Genomic DNA, 17,324 nt, shown 5'->3' with positions numbered 1-17,324 from the left:
GTTAATACACCAGCCTAGTGCTTAATGCAGCCATAGATCTCGGGATTATTTACAATGTGTGTCAAGGCTCATGCTGTGGTCAGTGAGCACTATGTTTCGCTTTTCCATCACTGGAACCTTTGGCACACACAGCATGTTTCTGTCAGCCTCTACTTATGTACACATTAAACTTCCTGTCAGGTTCTTTGATCCATTTCTGTACTTTCATACAGTACGGTATTTTTATACTTCTTTTATTTGTTTTTCCTCTCAATGAACTTCTCCTTTGTTATCAGTAATGTTACTGTACAACAATTTGGCTGATATTCGTTCACACACTCAAATTAATCCTATGGAAAGTGCTGTATAAGCACAGGTATGCACTGGTTTCTTAGCAATAAATTTCCCCTTTGCACAAAATATAGCTTCTGACACTTAACCTAGGCATGTATTCAAGATGACTAATATTTTAAACACATAGCTCAAACTCAATTGTTTTGGCATTGAATTGCTCTAAATGCATGAATTCTCTACAATATCCTTTGAAATACGTCATTCTGTAAAAATACAGTCCCTTGAGTACCATAAGCTACTGCCAAAGTAGCCCAAAGTTATCAGCATGTCTACTAGTCCATAGGCATGTGGATGGTTCTTGACAGTTTTACAGTACCCTTCTCTTGTAAAGATAAAAAGTGGATGGAGAACACTGTGCAACTCATCACCCAGACGGATGAAGAACTCAGGGTTCAGAAGAAACATTAGCCTCCAAACACAGGTGACTTTTTCTTAACATCACTTTAATCCATGTGGTTACAGACCAGGAACAAAGGAAACATGGTTCAATTAAAGAAAGCATTGGACAACAAAGCTGTGAATCACTAATGAAAAACAGACAGGCATCTGAGCGCATGTGTTGACAATGGATTAGGGTCTGAGACAAAACTATGCAGATTACAAGATCTTTCTAGTCAGAAAAATGTCCAGGGTCTTAGAAAACAAATGAATGCAAAACTATGGTACAAATCATGTTTGTTTACATAGCTCGTTAGTTTTTTCCCCAACTGGTACCTTAAAGACCTATTGACCTTCCCACATCCAAAAACTGAAAACATCTGTCCCCATCACCTTTATCATGCGTTCAAACATGCATGCACCGGACGGAAAATTTCTTCAGGTCCAAAATGAAAAGAAGCATATGCATGTATTTGTTTTCCCTTTATTTATAAGCGACAGTATTATATAAAAAATGAGGGGATTTCTAAAGTATGAAACTCTGGTTTCAAAAATACCAAGAATTAGCACTGATTAAACTGAAAGCTCTAACTTTTATGAAGACACAGCTTTAAAAGCACCGACTAAAACAGATGAAAGTGGGTGGGCTCCCACCCAGCAAAAGAAAAACAAATCTGTAAGACAGGGTGTGACTGTAAGTGGCCAAAAATATGGGCATTTCTTTTTAACACAAGAGATTGAAATGGAAGATATATTTTTAAACTAAATTATAAATAATAACACATGCAGAAAACTTACAACTGTTCTGTTATTAACTTCTCAGTGAAATAATCATAGCATTTAGAATCAAGTAAGACAACAACTTAAAAAGAATGATAACTACTGAAACTCATGTCAACTTACTTAATACCTGAAATTAAAAAAAAAAAAAAAAAGAAAAGGAAAAAAAAAAAGAGAGATGACAAACCGTGAGAAGCACAGAAAGGTCGAGAGTAAAGATTAATAAACGAAATCTATAATTGCTAATGTAAGAGTCAAGAGCTACGTATTAAACTAAGTGTACATGAATGGGATTTAAAACATATTAAACCTAATGTGTTCTGTATCTCTTGAAATACTGCACTTCGATTGTTTAGCTTTTTTCCTTAACCATTTAGATGCAGTGACGTAGTACTAACATCCATGGGCAGCCAGAACACAGGCTGAGAGGATGTAGGTACATTCTTCTTCAAACCTCTGACGATGATTCCATTCTTACTGTTCAGTACTAGTTACGTAATTCCTAACTACTCAAAACTCCCTCCCTGATGACGCTTGTCACTTCATTTCTCTTCATCGCATCAATCCATGCTGTCTCCTGTGTAATCAATAGCCCTGCCTTTTTAATCGAGTCAACCCCTTAGCCAAAATATCCCATTAGCCTCCATTTTTGGCAGTCTCTGACCCAGCAGTCGAAATACTGTAGTCTAGCCTCAAATCCTTGTTGTTTCATATGAGCTCTTGGTTAGAATTTTTTTTTTCTTTTCCTTTGTCAACTTGACACAAGTGTCATCTGGGAAGAGTGAACTTCAATTGAAAAGGGACCTCTACCAGTTAACCCATAGGCAGAATTTATTTGATTAATGACTGATGGGGATGGTATATTCCAGCCCACTGTAGGCCTGATTACATTTATTGACCTGTGCATCCAGACCCCTTTCACAGGGGTCACCTAAGACTATCAAAAATCACAGATAGTGTATTAAGATTCATAACAGTAGCAAAATTACAGTTATGAAGTAGCAAGATAAACAGTTTTATAGCTGGAGGCCACAACATGAGGAACACAAAAAGGCATTAGGAAGGTTGAGAACCACTGTGGACCTGATCTATATAGGAAATCAGGATGACACGCCAGTAAGCAGTGTTCTTCTGTGCTCTCTGCTTCAGTTCCTGCCTTCAATTCCTGAATTCCTGCCCTGACTTCCCTACCCAACAGACTAAGAGTTGTAAGCTGAAATAAACCTGTTCTTACCAAGTTACTTTTGGCTATGGTATTTTGTCCCAGCAATGGAAACCAAGCTAGAACATATAATGTGTTTCCTTTCAGCTTTAATAAGAAGTATTAGCTGTGCTCTAATTATTAGGATCAAATTGTATAAATAAATATGTATTTCCATTTCTCCCAAAGCTATGATTTTTTAAATGAATTAGGAATTATAAAAATACCACAATTAACCAGCTTCCAGGATTACAGGCGTAACTACGAAGCCTAACAGCACGTATTGGTGATTCCATAGCACAGATTTAGTGCGAGCCAGCTCTTTACGAAGATAAATGCAAAGGCCGAGCTTCAGAACTGTACTCACTCCAAATGATAAATCATATGCTGTCGGGAGAGAACAAAGCATCAGCTCACATCTCTAAGAACTGTTTAATCTATGAATTACATGGGGACATGTGATTATTAAAATAAATATGTTATCCGACAAATGGTGACTATACATTTCTTCCAAACTTCAATACTTTCCAGTCTACTGTGACAAGATGACCAGATATTGCGATGGTTCTAAGTAATACAGGATACATGACCCAAGTATCTAAAGAGCAAAATATTTGGTGCTTTCAAATCTAGGATACCCAACACCATAAAGACAGTCCAAACACTCCAATTCTGAACATTTTAATGAGTCACTGAAGTTAAGAGAAACCTATCAACTCTCGGTCAGGGATCATAGATCTTCGTGAGCCAGTGTACCACCCAGAATGACCCAGAGCTTGCGCCACCATCAACAGAAGGAGTTTCTGTTGAGAATCTTTTTAGGGAAACTGAGCTGAGTAAGGTAACCCAATCACAAAGAAACACACGTGGTATGTACTCACTGATAAGCGGATATGAGCCCAAAAGCTTGAATTACCCAAGATTCAATCCACAGACCACATGAAACTCAAGAAGATGGACAATCAAGGTGTGGATGCTTCAGTTCTTCTTAAAAGGGGTAACAAAAATATTCATAGGAGGAGATATGGAGACAAAGTTTGGAGCAGAGACTGAAGGAGTGGCCATTCAGAGCCTGCCCCACCTGCGGATCCAGCCCAAATACACACGGCCACCAAATCTAGACAACATTGATGAAGTCAAGAAGTGCATGCTGACAGGAGCCTGATATAGCTGTCTCCTAAGAGGCTTAGCCAGAGCATGACAAATACAGAGGTGAATGCTAGCAGCAAATCATTGAACTGAGAATGGGGTCCCCATTAGAGGAATTAGAGAAAGGATTGAAGGAGCTGAAGGGGTTTGCAACCCCATAAGAACAACAATACCAACCAACCAGAGCTCCCAGGGACTAAAGCACTACCCAAAGACTACACATGGATAGACCCATGGGTCCAGCTGCATATGTAGCAGAGGATGGCCTTATTGGGCACCAATGGGAGGAGAGCCCTTGGTCCTGCCAAGGCTGGACCCCCCCCCAGTGTAGAGGAATGTTGGGGAGGGGAGGCGAGAAGGGGAGTGGATGGGCAGGGGGAACACCCTTATAGAAGTAGTGGTAGGGAGATGGAATAGGGGCTTATGGATGAGGAAACCAGGAAAGGAAATAACATTTGAAATGTAAATAAAAAGTATCCAATAAAAAAAAAAAGAAATGGAAACAGGAGCAATCAAATTTAAAGTGAGTAATGAATTCTCTAAGTCACCTCAGTAAATAAGAAAAAGGTAAGTTCCGCCCTATTTTCAATATATGTTTTCCTTTCCAACTTATTCTTGTCCTGATCCTGTGGGATCCAAGTGTCCACTAGAGCTTGATGTGGAGGTTCACGTTTATAATCTAGACACTTGGGAGGCCGAGGCAGGTCGAATGCCTCCACATGTGAGGCTACCTGGCTTACACAGCAAGTGCAAGAACGACCTCAACTATAGAATGAGACGGTATTTTAAAAACAAAATTAAAAAAATAAATAAAAACACAGGAATGTTAACTATCTAATTTAAAAACAAAGCAAGGTGTATATTACCCTCAAAACGACCTTTCTCTTTCAAAGATTTCACACTTGCTAATCTACAAGATTATGTATTCAAATATTTGGAAAATCAGGTATTTTAACATAGTGTCAAAATCATTAAGTTTATGAAATGCATTAAAACAAACAAATTACTGTGTGTACCAGCACAAAGGATATTTAAACTACTGCTGCCAGCTGCCAAGGGAAGGCCTCAGAGAGTAGCAAGTCTGACATGGGCCAACACACTTCAGGCATTGACCTTGGGTCTACAAGTCCTTGCCTAACTTTATCATGTCCTGGAAGACCTAAGACACCTAAGAATTAAGTTACAAAAATACATTTCGTGGGTTTTCTTAATTCACTGAACAGTGCTGGACAAATGCTGACAAAAATCTCACTCCACCCTTCCCATAATCCATTCGCACAGCATCTCTACTCCTACAAAGTTCTTCATGAGCAGAAATGGCTATGCTCTAAGTCGCTCACCCTGGTCCCTATAACTAAATTGTGATCTTTCACAATCTAAGCAACGGAATTTAAAGTCTCTCTAATCATAGAGTAGTTTTGTAAATAGACGTTTTACTCATGGTAAGATAGATTTGATTAGCTTCAGCCTCAGTGTGTACCTATCTGTGAAGACCTAAGGGAGCTTCATTAAACCTTCCATAGCAAAGGTGTCTTGTGGCACAGTTCCAAGCAGCAGAATCCCCAATTCACCTAAATTCATATACACATTGTATTTATCCTGAGAATTAAATATAGAAAGCAGCACACAACAGGAACAGACAGTCTTCTTTATAGTAAAGTTAGCCTAAAGATACATAATTATTGCCTAATGAATGGTATATACAGAAGAATTCACACCCTTATTCTGAGCTTTCATCTCTCATACAAGTTGGAAATTTAGTCCCTTTCTACCACCCCATAACAATGTGACAATGCAAAGGAAAAGTCAACACTTCCAATGAGTCTCCTAAGACACCGATCCCATGTAAGACTTCACACATTGTACTATTTCCTTTATACCTCCATTGCTTATGGCTGTCATGAAATGCCACAATTACACTCTGAGTACTTATCACAGTTATAAATGTGTGCATGCTGCTGTAATCATCTCGCTGAAGTCTGACTCTTCCACTAGATCCTAAGTTCCGTGTGGTATTTAAGTTGCCTATGTGCCTTCATTGTTTTAAATCGTGTTCAATACACAATAGCTGGGTTTAAAAAAAAAAGTGAATGATTAAAAGCTCTCACTTCCCTATCATCAATGCTTCAATCAATTTTATTATAGAATTCACCTCAATCATGTCAGATCCATTTGGAAACCTGCCTTAAATGCAGAAATATTAAGACCATTGATCAGGGCACAGTAGAACTGATTCTGATGGTGGCAGCTCAGGTGAGCCTGCCCTGAGGGTATGAGTGTGGGAGAGTTGGCCCCACAACGTGTCTGCTGTGAGGCAGCATGGGTGAAGGAGAGGTGCCCCCTCCTCACTCCCCTTGCTACCTATAGCAGGAAGGACAGCTGGCCCTGGGGCTATGAGAGCAGGAGAGGTGCCCCTGCCCCTTGACTGCTGCATCCTTTGCAAGAGCAAGTTCTGCACCTCACCTGAGCAGCACAGTAAAGGTGTCCCTGGACATGGGGGTTGCAGGTGTGCATGAGCGCAGGGGGCGTGACTCTGTCTCTTATCTGCTGTGTGGTGGCAAGGACATGTGTGAGATGCCCTCCTCCTCTGTTTCATCTGCTTCATCACCTATGGTAAGTTGGAGAGCTGAACCCCGGGGTCATGAGAGAAGTAGAACTGGCCATGTCTCTCACCAGCTGCAACACTTGGGAGAGTGAGCGCTGACCTCACCTGGGCAGCAGGGTAGAGCTAGCCTTCGTTGTGAGTGAGCCGGCCCAAGGTCATGAGTGTGGAAGCGTTTGGCAACAGTTGACCAGCTCAGAAACCTATCAAGGCAATATTCAGAGCTTTGAGTTGCTCCATCCCTACATCTACCCATCTCAGAACTGCTGGAGTTCGAGAAGGGGCTAGTCTTACAGATCCAAAACTTCAGGGTCTCCATGACACAGGGCAAAATAGGATGATTGAGAGGAGACCAAGTGAGAATGCAGTATTGATAGAGTATCAGAAGCCAGAGGCCTCATATCAGACCAATGAGACACTGCAATGAACATTTACAAGCAAAGAAGAATGGACAAGAGTATATTGTGGGACATATCATTGCTTCCACTACAAGAATTTTTTTTTCTTTTTCCCTGTTGAGAGAGAGGTTGTAAACATAGAGGGCAGGTACCAGGGGAGTAGGAGATGAGTGGAATCGAAGTGCATGATGTGAAATTCATAAAGAACCAATAAAAAGTTAAACAACAATAACAAGACAAGCATTTCTGCCAATGCCAAGCCCTGCCTACGTCCTCAACACTAAGACGGTAACATGGAAACATCTGAAAATGAACTTAATGATTTCTCTTTCCTGACCATTTGTACTTAAGAATGACTGACTCTAGGGCTCAAAGGCCAAATGATCTTCATGACTTTAGCTGGAACTGCTATGACAGCATCTTAATATTTGCTTTGATCTTCTTCCTCACCATGTTGTTAAGATTAATTGTATTTAAAAGACACATATATTCCCACCAGGAAACAGAGCCCTAAGATATCCAAAGTCAGATTTGATGACTAACCACCAAGGACATCCAGTAGTCCTAATTCCATCAGGACACCACATTTAAAGCTATATGTAAAACCCATTTCTGGTTAAAATGGACCACTATGGACCAGAACATTTCTGAACTACTTAATTAAAGTAGCTGGATAAAAGTGGGAGGAAGGGGTGGGTATCAAAGAATTGCAAAGACAGCAAGGATTTAAAGGCCATAAGCACAGGGGGAAAAAAAATCTAGACAAAGGACGCAGAAAAAGAGCAGCTATTAAGTGGCCAAAGAAACAACAATAACAAACACAAACAAAGCAAAACAAGAACGAAATCCTTAACAGCCATTTAAGCTGTAGACTTCCTGAGGATTAGAAGTAATAGGCTTGAAGAGGCAGAATGCAGAAAAGGCATGTCTAGAGAACTCGCTCTAACAGTCTTCCAGCTTACCCTCTGATAAACCCTCAAGCAAATGGTAAAAATAGTGGGAGAAGCTACTGAAAGACAAAGAATATCCAGGAACTCATAAGAGTAAGAAGAGATTAGCTAGAATTTTGAGCTGGCATGAGATGAAGTCTAAGTGGATTCCCCTAAGATCTCAATGAAGATCCACATGATCCACATGAAGTGGATCTTAAAAGCAAAGCAAACAAGAAATGGATTGATTTTACAAAATGGGGGGGAGGTATGTAATTGAGATGAAAACTGGTCTTGTAGATAGAAAAAATTGAGAGTTTAAATCTACCAATGAGGTGAGGGGGATGCCAGGGAATACATTTGGCTCTTGCTTCAAAGAAAAATGGGAAGCAATCAGGCCAATCAACTCATGGAAACAACCTCCTTTGAATTCAATCAACCCCTATCAAAATCTGCTCCCATTCTATCTGCCTAGCAGAAGAAATCCTGTGGGAGGTGAGGGAGTACTACCCCAAGTCTCCAACCCGAGTGATCACACCTTCCAACCCGGGACAAAAGACCAATGCACACCGTGCTGCAGCTAACGTAAGCAAATACTGAAGATCAGACTCCAGGAAGCACTGACCAAGGAGCACTGACTGTGCTGTCTCCAAATTAAGCCACTTCCTGGTTTCCTTTGAAAAAATATTAACGATGTTTTAAGGAAGAAGAAAATGAGGAGGAAGAAGAGCAGGAGGAAAGGAAAGGGGGGAGGAGGCAGAAGGCAGCAAATACGGAGTTCAAGACAATGAGGAAATGCAACAGAACTAAATATAAAGTCCTGCAGTTTGCTTTTTATGAATCATTAAGTCCAGCAGAGAAACAAAGGCTCTAAAGGAAATGAGAAAACATAGAGCTGCACAGGAGGAGGAATGGAGATTTCTAGGAGTATGTGACCACTGGGGCCATAAAGGTAGGAGTCTGTGAGTAGGAAACAGAAATCAGTAAAATTATAACTTCACTTATTTCATAAATTAGTCTCTAGGTGGGGGTTAGTTTAGGGTTAGGCTTACCCTGTGGACACTCAAGGAAAGAGAGTTGCATCCTTTTGTAGCTTTTGTACTGGTTTCATGAAACATGAGGTTTTGAGAGACTAAGCGGGTAATTTCAGTTACAAAGCAGCGTGTGAGAGTGAGGATGCAACTTAAGAAATCCTACAGGAATGTGGACCAATGTGCTGATATCAGGCACACAGAGGACTAAGCACACTTGGTAACTGGTAACTACTTATCCTTGACTGTGGCTAACAAACAATAAACTGCCCTATCTAAGAAAGAGGGAGGAGAGAGAAATTAGAGGTAAGGGTTGCTCGAAATTAAGTAGACTTACCTATCGAGTCATCTGACTAGAAAAAAATACTCATAAAGAATCAAGATGTATTCTAGCTCACATAATAGACATTGTTAGAAAAGCCTGGTCATTAGAGAATAACTCTGGTTAAACTGTTTCCTACGTGGTTTTGAGGGTTAACAGGGGGTGAGTTAAAGCTACAACATTATTGTCAGTCCTTTGGAGCAAAGGAGAAAGAGGACAGGAGAGGAAAGAAAAAATTAATAAATAAAGAAAGAAGGAAGGAAGGGAAGAAAGGAAAAGAAAGAATTGAATCCCTGTTAAACTACACTTAATTAAAAGAAAAGGGAAAATGTACATCGATGGTAAGGAGTTTTTAGAAGGAAAACTTAGTGAATTCTCGAGAGTACTACAGAGGTCAAGGACAAGGACAGCTGGACTTATCCAAACACCTGCCAGTTTTCATGCAGCGCAGGGCGATGCAACAACGAGAGGCTGCAGAGATGACACACAGCTCGACACACTTATTTCTAATGGTACTCATACAGAATGTGTGCTCATTAGAAAAACAGAAGTGGGAAAACAAAAGCTAAAGTAACATTACCCGTGACAGAAACGAATTAGTTTAAAATGACTCTAAAATGGACCAAAAACGGACACTTAAGCTTCTCCTAGCCATTGCTAAAGGAGTTTAACCAATCAATTCACAATTGATCGTATTGGTTAATTGAAAGAGCAGATAATCCAGAGAGCAAAACTTTAAATATAGGGAAAGAAAAACTACCTTTCCTTATTTCTCAAAAATATTATGCCGTGAAGTGGAAGGCACCCAACATGACTTTGTGCATCTCAGAGGGTAGCCCCACTTAAGATGCCTTAATGCAATCAGTGACTCCAAAATAATGGTTCTCGGCTCTAAAATCCAATTTGGAAACCTTAATTCTATTACATACACGTCAACAGTACAGCTATTCTGAAACACTATTACTTGCAGCCATGCTTTTAGTAACAGTTGGGTGTGAAGTTGTAATTTTCGGCAAGAGACCAATGTATAAATGTCAAGGCTTGTAGGTACAGATCTACATGCTGTCACTGTTAGCCAGGAAGACAATGAAGTTAAGAAGCAGTTAATAAGAAATCTAACCTACATGTTTGAAATAATGGCTGGCCCATCTCTATAAAGAAGTACAGCAAAGGACTTATGCTCCACTCAAATCCAGTGCTGAAAACAGGAAAAAGATGAGCTGTAGATAAGAGGGAAATCTGTTCTAAGTACAGATTTGTAAGGAACACAGAGAGAAGCTGGACACATGGCAAAGCACCAGAATCTGCCTTCTAATAGTAATAAGTGTAACGCACTGTGATTGCAGCTAAAAATAGATTTACATGAAAATCATTTGGGACACTGTATGTGTGTGTGTGTGTGTGTGTGTGTGTGTGTGTGTGTGTGTGTGTGTGTGTTCGCACGCACACACGTGCTCTCAGGTTATGGCATAAGTTTATAAAAGAGAGTATTTTTATTTCATAATTATATTTATATTCAGAGAACATTTAACCAAGTATAGTGGTAAGTTCTTTGCACTTTGCCTTTTCCAGCTACACAACAGCCACAAATTTAGGACCCAGGACCTTGCGTCCCTGTGGGCAGGTTTCATTGAATCTGTCTTTATAATTGGTCCTAAGCTTCCACCAGCTTAGCCAGAACACCCTTGTTTCCGAGTTGGCCTGTTAGAAGAAACTTTAAGAAGGCTGGCTCTGGTGGTGTACAGCTTTAGTCCCAGCATTTGGAAGGCAGAAACAGGTGGGTCTCTGTAATTCCTGGACAGCCACGGTTATAGAGAGAGACCCTGTTTCAAATCACCAGAAAGAGAAAGGGAGGGAGAAGGAGGAGGAGAAACAGAGAAGGGAGGAAGGGAGGGAGAGAAAGGAAGGACGAAGGAGAGAAAAACATGAAAGAAATTCAGTAAATGGAAATGTAATTTGTTAAAACCTCATCCATACACCACTGAGAAAAAAGGGCCTGGTAACTTCCCTCATTTTCAGTTGCTAAATTCAATCCTTGGTGTGGACATTTTAAAGATTACATTGTCATTAAAGCTCATAGTTTAAATTTCTTTATTCATTATTTTCTTCAGGGAAACAATATGATTTTTCCAAACCTTATTTATGAAGTCTTACTGCTGAAAACAACAAATGTATTTAAAATACACATGGATATTTAAATTTAGGAAAGCGAAACTGAATAACGGCCAAATGTTGCTATGTACATAATTACAAACATACTAAAAACAATGCAAATTTCCATTTTGATTCATGTTTATTAATATTATATTTTAGTGTATACATAAATATATATGGCTTGTAGGTATATGTACATGTGTGTACATGTACATGTGGAAGCCAGATGTTTATGCTATATTTTTTCTTCAATAGCTCTCAAACTTACTTATTGAGGAAGAGGTGCTCCTTTGTGGTCAAAGGTCAGCAATTAAGCTGGGTTAGTTGACAAACTTGTTCCATGTGGACTAACCTACCCACTTAGCCCTTCCACAGTTCTCATGCTTACACAGCAAACGCTCTACACACTGAACACAAACCCAGCCCTGAGCATTACTCTTAAACACGGAACATGTCAGTCACAACACCATTTTGTGCCTAATGATAAATCTTGTGTGCATAAAATTCCATACTTTCAAATCACATGTAGCTTTCCAGGCTAATATTTCTCAATGCTTCTGTCCGTAACTGAGAACAAGCATCAACCAGGATCAAATACTCAACAATAAAAGAAAGCATTGGATCATCTATACCAACCAAAAGCAACTACAAAACCAAGCTGCAACAACTAGAAATATATTAAGCTACACTCTGTGAAACAAGGGCATTTCTAAAATACATTTTTAAATAGACGTACTTATCCCAGCCAATGGCTCCTATCTCAGTAAGAAGGTCTTTGCAGAAACTGCAAGAAGGTGGTTGCACATATAACTCTTGTTTATTCTTTAAAGCTGCTTCCTGTTGAAAGAAAAATATTTTAATTGGCTATGGAATTAACAAGAGTTATTAACTAATTACAAAAAGATTCATAATACTCTCATCACCTAACAAAAATGCTCACTATGTTTCATACTGATGGTCTGTTTTGTTGTATTGTTCAAAGATAGTGGACGACAACAGTCACAGCCAGAGTCTCTGTGGAATAACCTAGGGAAGCTGAAAAACAGGCCCCAGAAAGAGAAACACACATTTCAGACAGGTTTTACAGAGGCTAAACACTGCCTTTAACATTTCCTACTTAAGACAACTTGGACTCATTGGTTTGGTTTCAAAACAGATAGAAATAAAATAATCCACCTCAGAAAGGTCTTCTCAGAGTCAATGTTCTCAATAATTACCAATTCACATGCTCTGGTTATGACTAAAAAAGTGCCACAGAAAGTTAAAAGCATCCTGAAGAGGTTCCAGGGCGAGTGACTTCATGTGAGGCCCACTCTCGGGGCTGTCACTGGCAGAGAGAACACAGCCTCAGAGACAAGCTAACCATCCACATAGTTTTAGGAACATGATCCTAAACAGTATTGAAATCATCAACTTTGTGTACAACTTCTGAAGAAAGGTAGGCTACAGGATCTCATCTGTATTCAGAAACACTGTCGAAATGAACAATGCAATACTGTAAACCAAGAATAAGTGAGAAGGTGTTACTTAGCCTAAATTAATAAATGTTTCTTGAAAATTAAATGACTAACAGAGTCAAAACTTACAATCCAAGTTATTTTAGTTTAAATTAATAAATGCTTCTTGACAATTACATGATCAACAGAGCCATAATTTACAATCCAATAGTTACTTGTAGTAATAAGAGTTTAATGGGTACAGCCTTGTTCTGGTTCCCATGTTCTTCTACTTGCATATTAAACAATAACCAGGACAAAATTGACTAGTCTTTCTCTAATATCAAGGGGATATGAAACAACTGTTTCTTTACCTTACTCTTTTAAAGTTCCTATACTGTGTTCTTAGATGTAGCTAGTAAGTTTGATCATCTTTATTAGGGTTTATAGATTCATAAATCAAAATGTAAATTTAGAAGCTGATCCTAAATAATTTTGACTCCAAGCATTTTATCAGTGATGTGCCTCAAAGAGTTGCTGTGAGGATAAAATATAGACTCAGAAGAAAGATGTAACAACTAAGTCTCCAGTAGATACTGTCTTACGCTATAAAAAGTCTCAAAGGAACTACAAAATAAGAGATACACAAAATATCGAAATGCATTCAGTTGTCAGCAGCAATATTGGTATTGTGGTGTTGATAGAAACAAAGATAAGAGAAGCTTCCCACGTTAAGCACAACCGCTGTAGTTAGGATCTGAAGTCTCTCTCAAAAAGCTCATGTGCTTAAGGCCTGGTCCCCAGGGAAAGACACTGTGACCTCTGGAATTGGTCAGTCCCCTAATGAGTTCAGAGCCCTATAGGTCACAGAAGCTGCCAGGCCATGTGACCTGAGTGGAAAGGCTGACCAAGGCTTCTCTCGCAGTTTCTCAGGTGTCTTATCACAGAGACAAAAACTTAGTCAGCACCATAACCAAAACAAATAATTGGTAAAGAAGTAGGTAAATGTAATGAGAAGCCAGCATTTTACAGTAAAGAGACGAGCATGAGCGCAAAGAAAAATCAATAACGAGAATGAGAATACTGTTATGAATGCAGGATTATTTTCCGTAGCTCTGTCTGATGAACAGATGAGCAGCAGAAACAGCAATGAGTACTGCAGTTTGTAGACCACAGTATCCAACGCCCCTTCCCATGGTAATAATGATTATTATTACGACAAATAAATCCTACAGATTTACCAGAGTGGCTGATTACGGTTCTAGAGGAGATGAATAAGCATGTCTGGAGAAGCTGGCATCACAAAGCAGGAAGATTAGGTGATATTAAAAGACCACGGGAGGCAATAGAAAGCATTCTGAACTGACCAAAAATAGGACACTTTCAGCATCAGAAAGAAAATGACTGTAATGGATTAAAGCTAATCAACCTTATAAAACTCATGAGTTAATAATGATTCTTAGAAACATATTAGTTCCCTGTGGTAGTTGCTAACACTAACTCATTATAATAAAAATTGTTTTTTAGAGAAAAGAAGCATTTACCCTGTTGCTCTAGCGTAAGCTATGCCTCACAGTAACTGAATAATGGTAAGGCTTCTTAATTCAGGTTAATAAATCCAAATAATAGTTTTCTTTTCTTTTCCTCGCCATTTGTGGTACTGTCCTTTGACAACACGTTTCACAAGCTGTGAGATTTTATCCTGTATCACAAAATGTAAAATACAACTAATGAGAAAAAAATCCTTTAAAAATGCCAGTGGACAGAGAAGGATCAGCAGTGGATGATAAAACGCCTAGGTGGCCAGCTGACAGGAAATTGTGGCAGACGCATCTAAACCTATAGACCAACCTTCATGACCTGAAGAACAAGCAGACATTATACAACCCCTACAGTGATACAGTAAGAAGTACAAAGCACCAAGTACTCATACAAAGAAAGAAATGTGCTGAGTTCTGACTGGCGGATTACAGAAAAAGTACAAACACACAATTATCCTTTACCAGAATTGCCCGGGAAATGCTTAGGATCTTAATTTTTCAGGTTTTAGATTAGTTACATGTGCACAGTAAGTAAGATACCTTTCAGGTGGAACAAAAACTAAATCATAAGATTCATATTTTATTCTTTATTCGCACAGCTTGAAGGAAATTTTAAACTATCATTAGCAAGTCTCTGCACGACACAAAGTCTTGCTCTGTGACATCTGCCATTTGTATGCTCAAAATGCTTTGGATGTGAAACATTTTTGTCTGGAGGTGATGGAGACTGGACCCTTAGGAGAGGGGGTTGAAAGATTTTAAGAATGGCTAACATTCACTTTGCAATGAGAGAACTCTCACCAGGCACATGACTTGTTATGTCCAACAAGTAAAGGACACAAAATAAGATGGTCAACGGGAAAAAGTGAGACAGCATCCATTAAAGCTCCCATCAGCATCCAAGCCACCCGATCTCGAGAGTGGGACTCCTCAGTCTAATAAGAGCAAAGTATCTGTAAGGATATCTCGACGTCCATGGGGGTTATAATTAGATATTCAAAGTCACTATTAGTGCCTTTTTCTTCCCATCATGGTGTACATATGTGTTCATGGTGTGGGTTGGAAGCACATGTGCTACAGCGAACACGTGAGCTTCAAGGGATGACTTCGTGGGGTCGCTCCTCACTTCAGACCTGTGGGAGTGCTGGAGCTGAACTCAGTGGCCAGGCTGCACACCAAGTGCCAGGACCTAAAAGTCATGCTGCCAGTCCCAATACTCAATAGGCAGGAAGCACTTAGCTAAAAATATATAAACTGATACATTTATAAAGGAGTTGACAGAATCCCCAGCATTTCCTGTAGTTCAACTACTACTCTATCCTCCCAAAATGTTAGGGAAGGAAGATACTTGTCAAAGGCTGAGGTTAGGTTACAGAACTGGGGTATTCACTGCAATTACCTCACTTTCTTTATGTTGCCAAAGGCCTTTTGGACTCTGTATCTGTATGAAGAATTACTTATATGCTACTTAATTAAGTGCCCACTTCATGCAAGCAAGAAATCTGACTTGAATCTCCATCAGCTGTACAAGAAGGCCAGATGAAAGCATACCCCATAACCCAGGTCTGGTTAGCTAAAGGCAGGAAGAGCTGTGGGGCACAATGTTCGGCCAAGTTATCTGAATCAACAGTCTTCATATCAGCGAGGCACACCATCTTGATAAGGTGTAACACAATCGACAATTATGTCTGCATACACATAGACTCATGTGCATACACATAAAACATCAATACACAGATAAATACCATTAAAAAGCTTCAGAAACAATAAAGACATTAGCTAGAATAAGTGTGAGAAAACTTACCAAAATGATCTTCAACTCCATCATGAAGCTCATTAGATCCGGAGAGTGCTTCATTCTCTAAATTAAAACATTTTCAGATAATAACTCATGAAATGGACGTTCTACTCATTGAAACTGAAATTAATGTAGACATAAAAATCTGAGAGTTATTAATTAGTGAACATTTGTTATTGCGTCTATTCCTGCCAACTTCAATTTGAAAGGGTAACTAAACCTTCTGCCTTTGTTTTCTATTGTGATAAACACCATGACCAAGAGCAACGTGGGGAGGAGAGGGTTTGTTTCAGCTTACGGCTGGAGTCCATCTTCAAGGAACTCCAGGCAAGAGCTGAAGGTGGAGGTCACAGAGGAACAGTGCTCACAGCCTGCTCGCCATGGCCTGCTCAGCTTGCTTTCTTATACCATCCAGGACCACCTGCCCAGAGGTGGTGCCATCCACAGTGGGTAGAGCAATCATTCATCAAGAAAACGCCCCGCCAACTTGCCTCCAGGTCATCTGATGAAGCAATTGCTCAATGGAGATGCCTCTTCCCTATAATCGTATCAATCAAGTTGAATACAATTAACCAGGCCTACCCTACCTGGGTGAAATGTGGTGACTCATGGAAGACTTCATTTAAACCTGTGCACGTGACTCTACTCCTTCACTGAAAGACCTACCATAGGTAGGCAAGCTTTATTTTAGAAGGAGGAGGAAGCAGGGGAAAGAGACGCAATTGAAAATAGGAACATAAAACATAGAGTGGTAAATTGGATTTACTAGATTTTTTTTGAATTAGCTAAATTTATTAATAATAGAATATGCACTGCTTCTAGGCCTTTAAAATCATGGATGCCATCCCTTCAAAACTAACTCATCCTAATTCAAAAAGAGGAACATTATAATAAATATATAAGAGAAACTATTATAATAAATGATAAAAATGAATAGCTTATAAAACAGAATGAAAATTTCAGAGAGTGGTGTTCCATTGTTCAAAAATATTTTATTCTTAAAATAGCTATAGAATAAATGGTTACATCTTAGAATGCTTGAAAAAAACTGCTTGCTTTTTGTTTCTCTTTTACACTTTGATGCATTTCCACAGGCACATACTGCTCTGCACACAGCTAAATGCAAATTTGTTCCATGTTTTCAGAGAGGAAATCCAGAGCCTAAGCTACCTGTCCAGCATACGAAAGCAAACCATTCCCAGGACATGGTGGGCCATACGCCTATGGAGTCCATCTTACCCCACAGCTGCCTCTACACTGAACAACCTGCGT

General features: G+C 39.5%; 1 protein-coding gene across 5 annotated transcripts in view; it reads right to left on the bottom strand.

The window, feature by feature from the left end:
* The window catches only part of Fancl (FA complementation group L), a 65,895-nt gene that overhangs the window by 36,656 nt on the left and 11,915 nt on the right, over positions 1–17,324 (bottom strand). For 4 of the 5 annotated variants that reach the window (XM_039092114.2, XM_039092113.2, XM_006251597.5 and 1 more), the window contains 2 exons: positions 16,059–16,115; positions 12,014–12,114 (listed from right to left, as the gene is read on the bottom strand). In XM_039092114.2, coding sequence (XP_038948042.2) covers positions 12,014–12,114; positions 16,059–16,115 — 158 coding nt within the window. Of the gene's footprint in view, positions 1–231; positions 10,947–12,013; positions 12,115–16,058; positions 16,116–17,324 lie in introns of those variants that run through there. The other variant, XM_063273281.1, reaches the window with a different exon arrangement.

Source organism: Rattus norvegicus, chromosome 14 (assembly GCF_036323735.1).
Source record: "Rattus norvegicus strain BN/NHsdMcwi chromosome 14, GRCr8, whole genome shotgun sequence".
In the NCBI taxonomy this organism is placed as follows: Eukaryota; Metazoa; Chordata; class Mammalia; order Rodentia; family Muridae; genus Rattus; species Rattus norvegicus.
The sequence above is the reverse complement of the archived record's forward strand: the minus strand, read 5'-3'. Positions and strand labels throughout refer to the sequence as shown.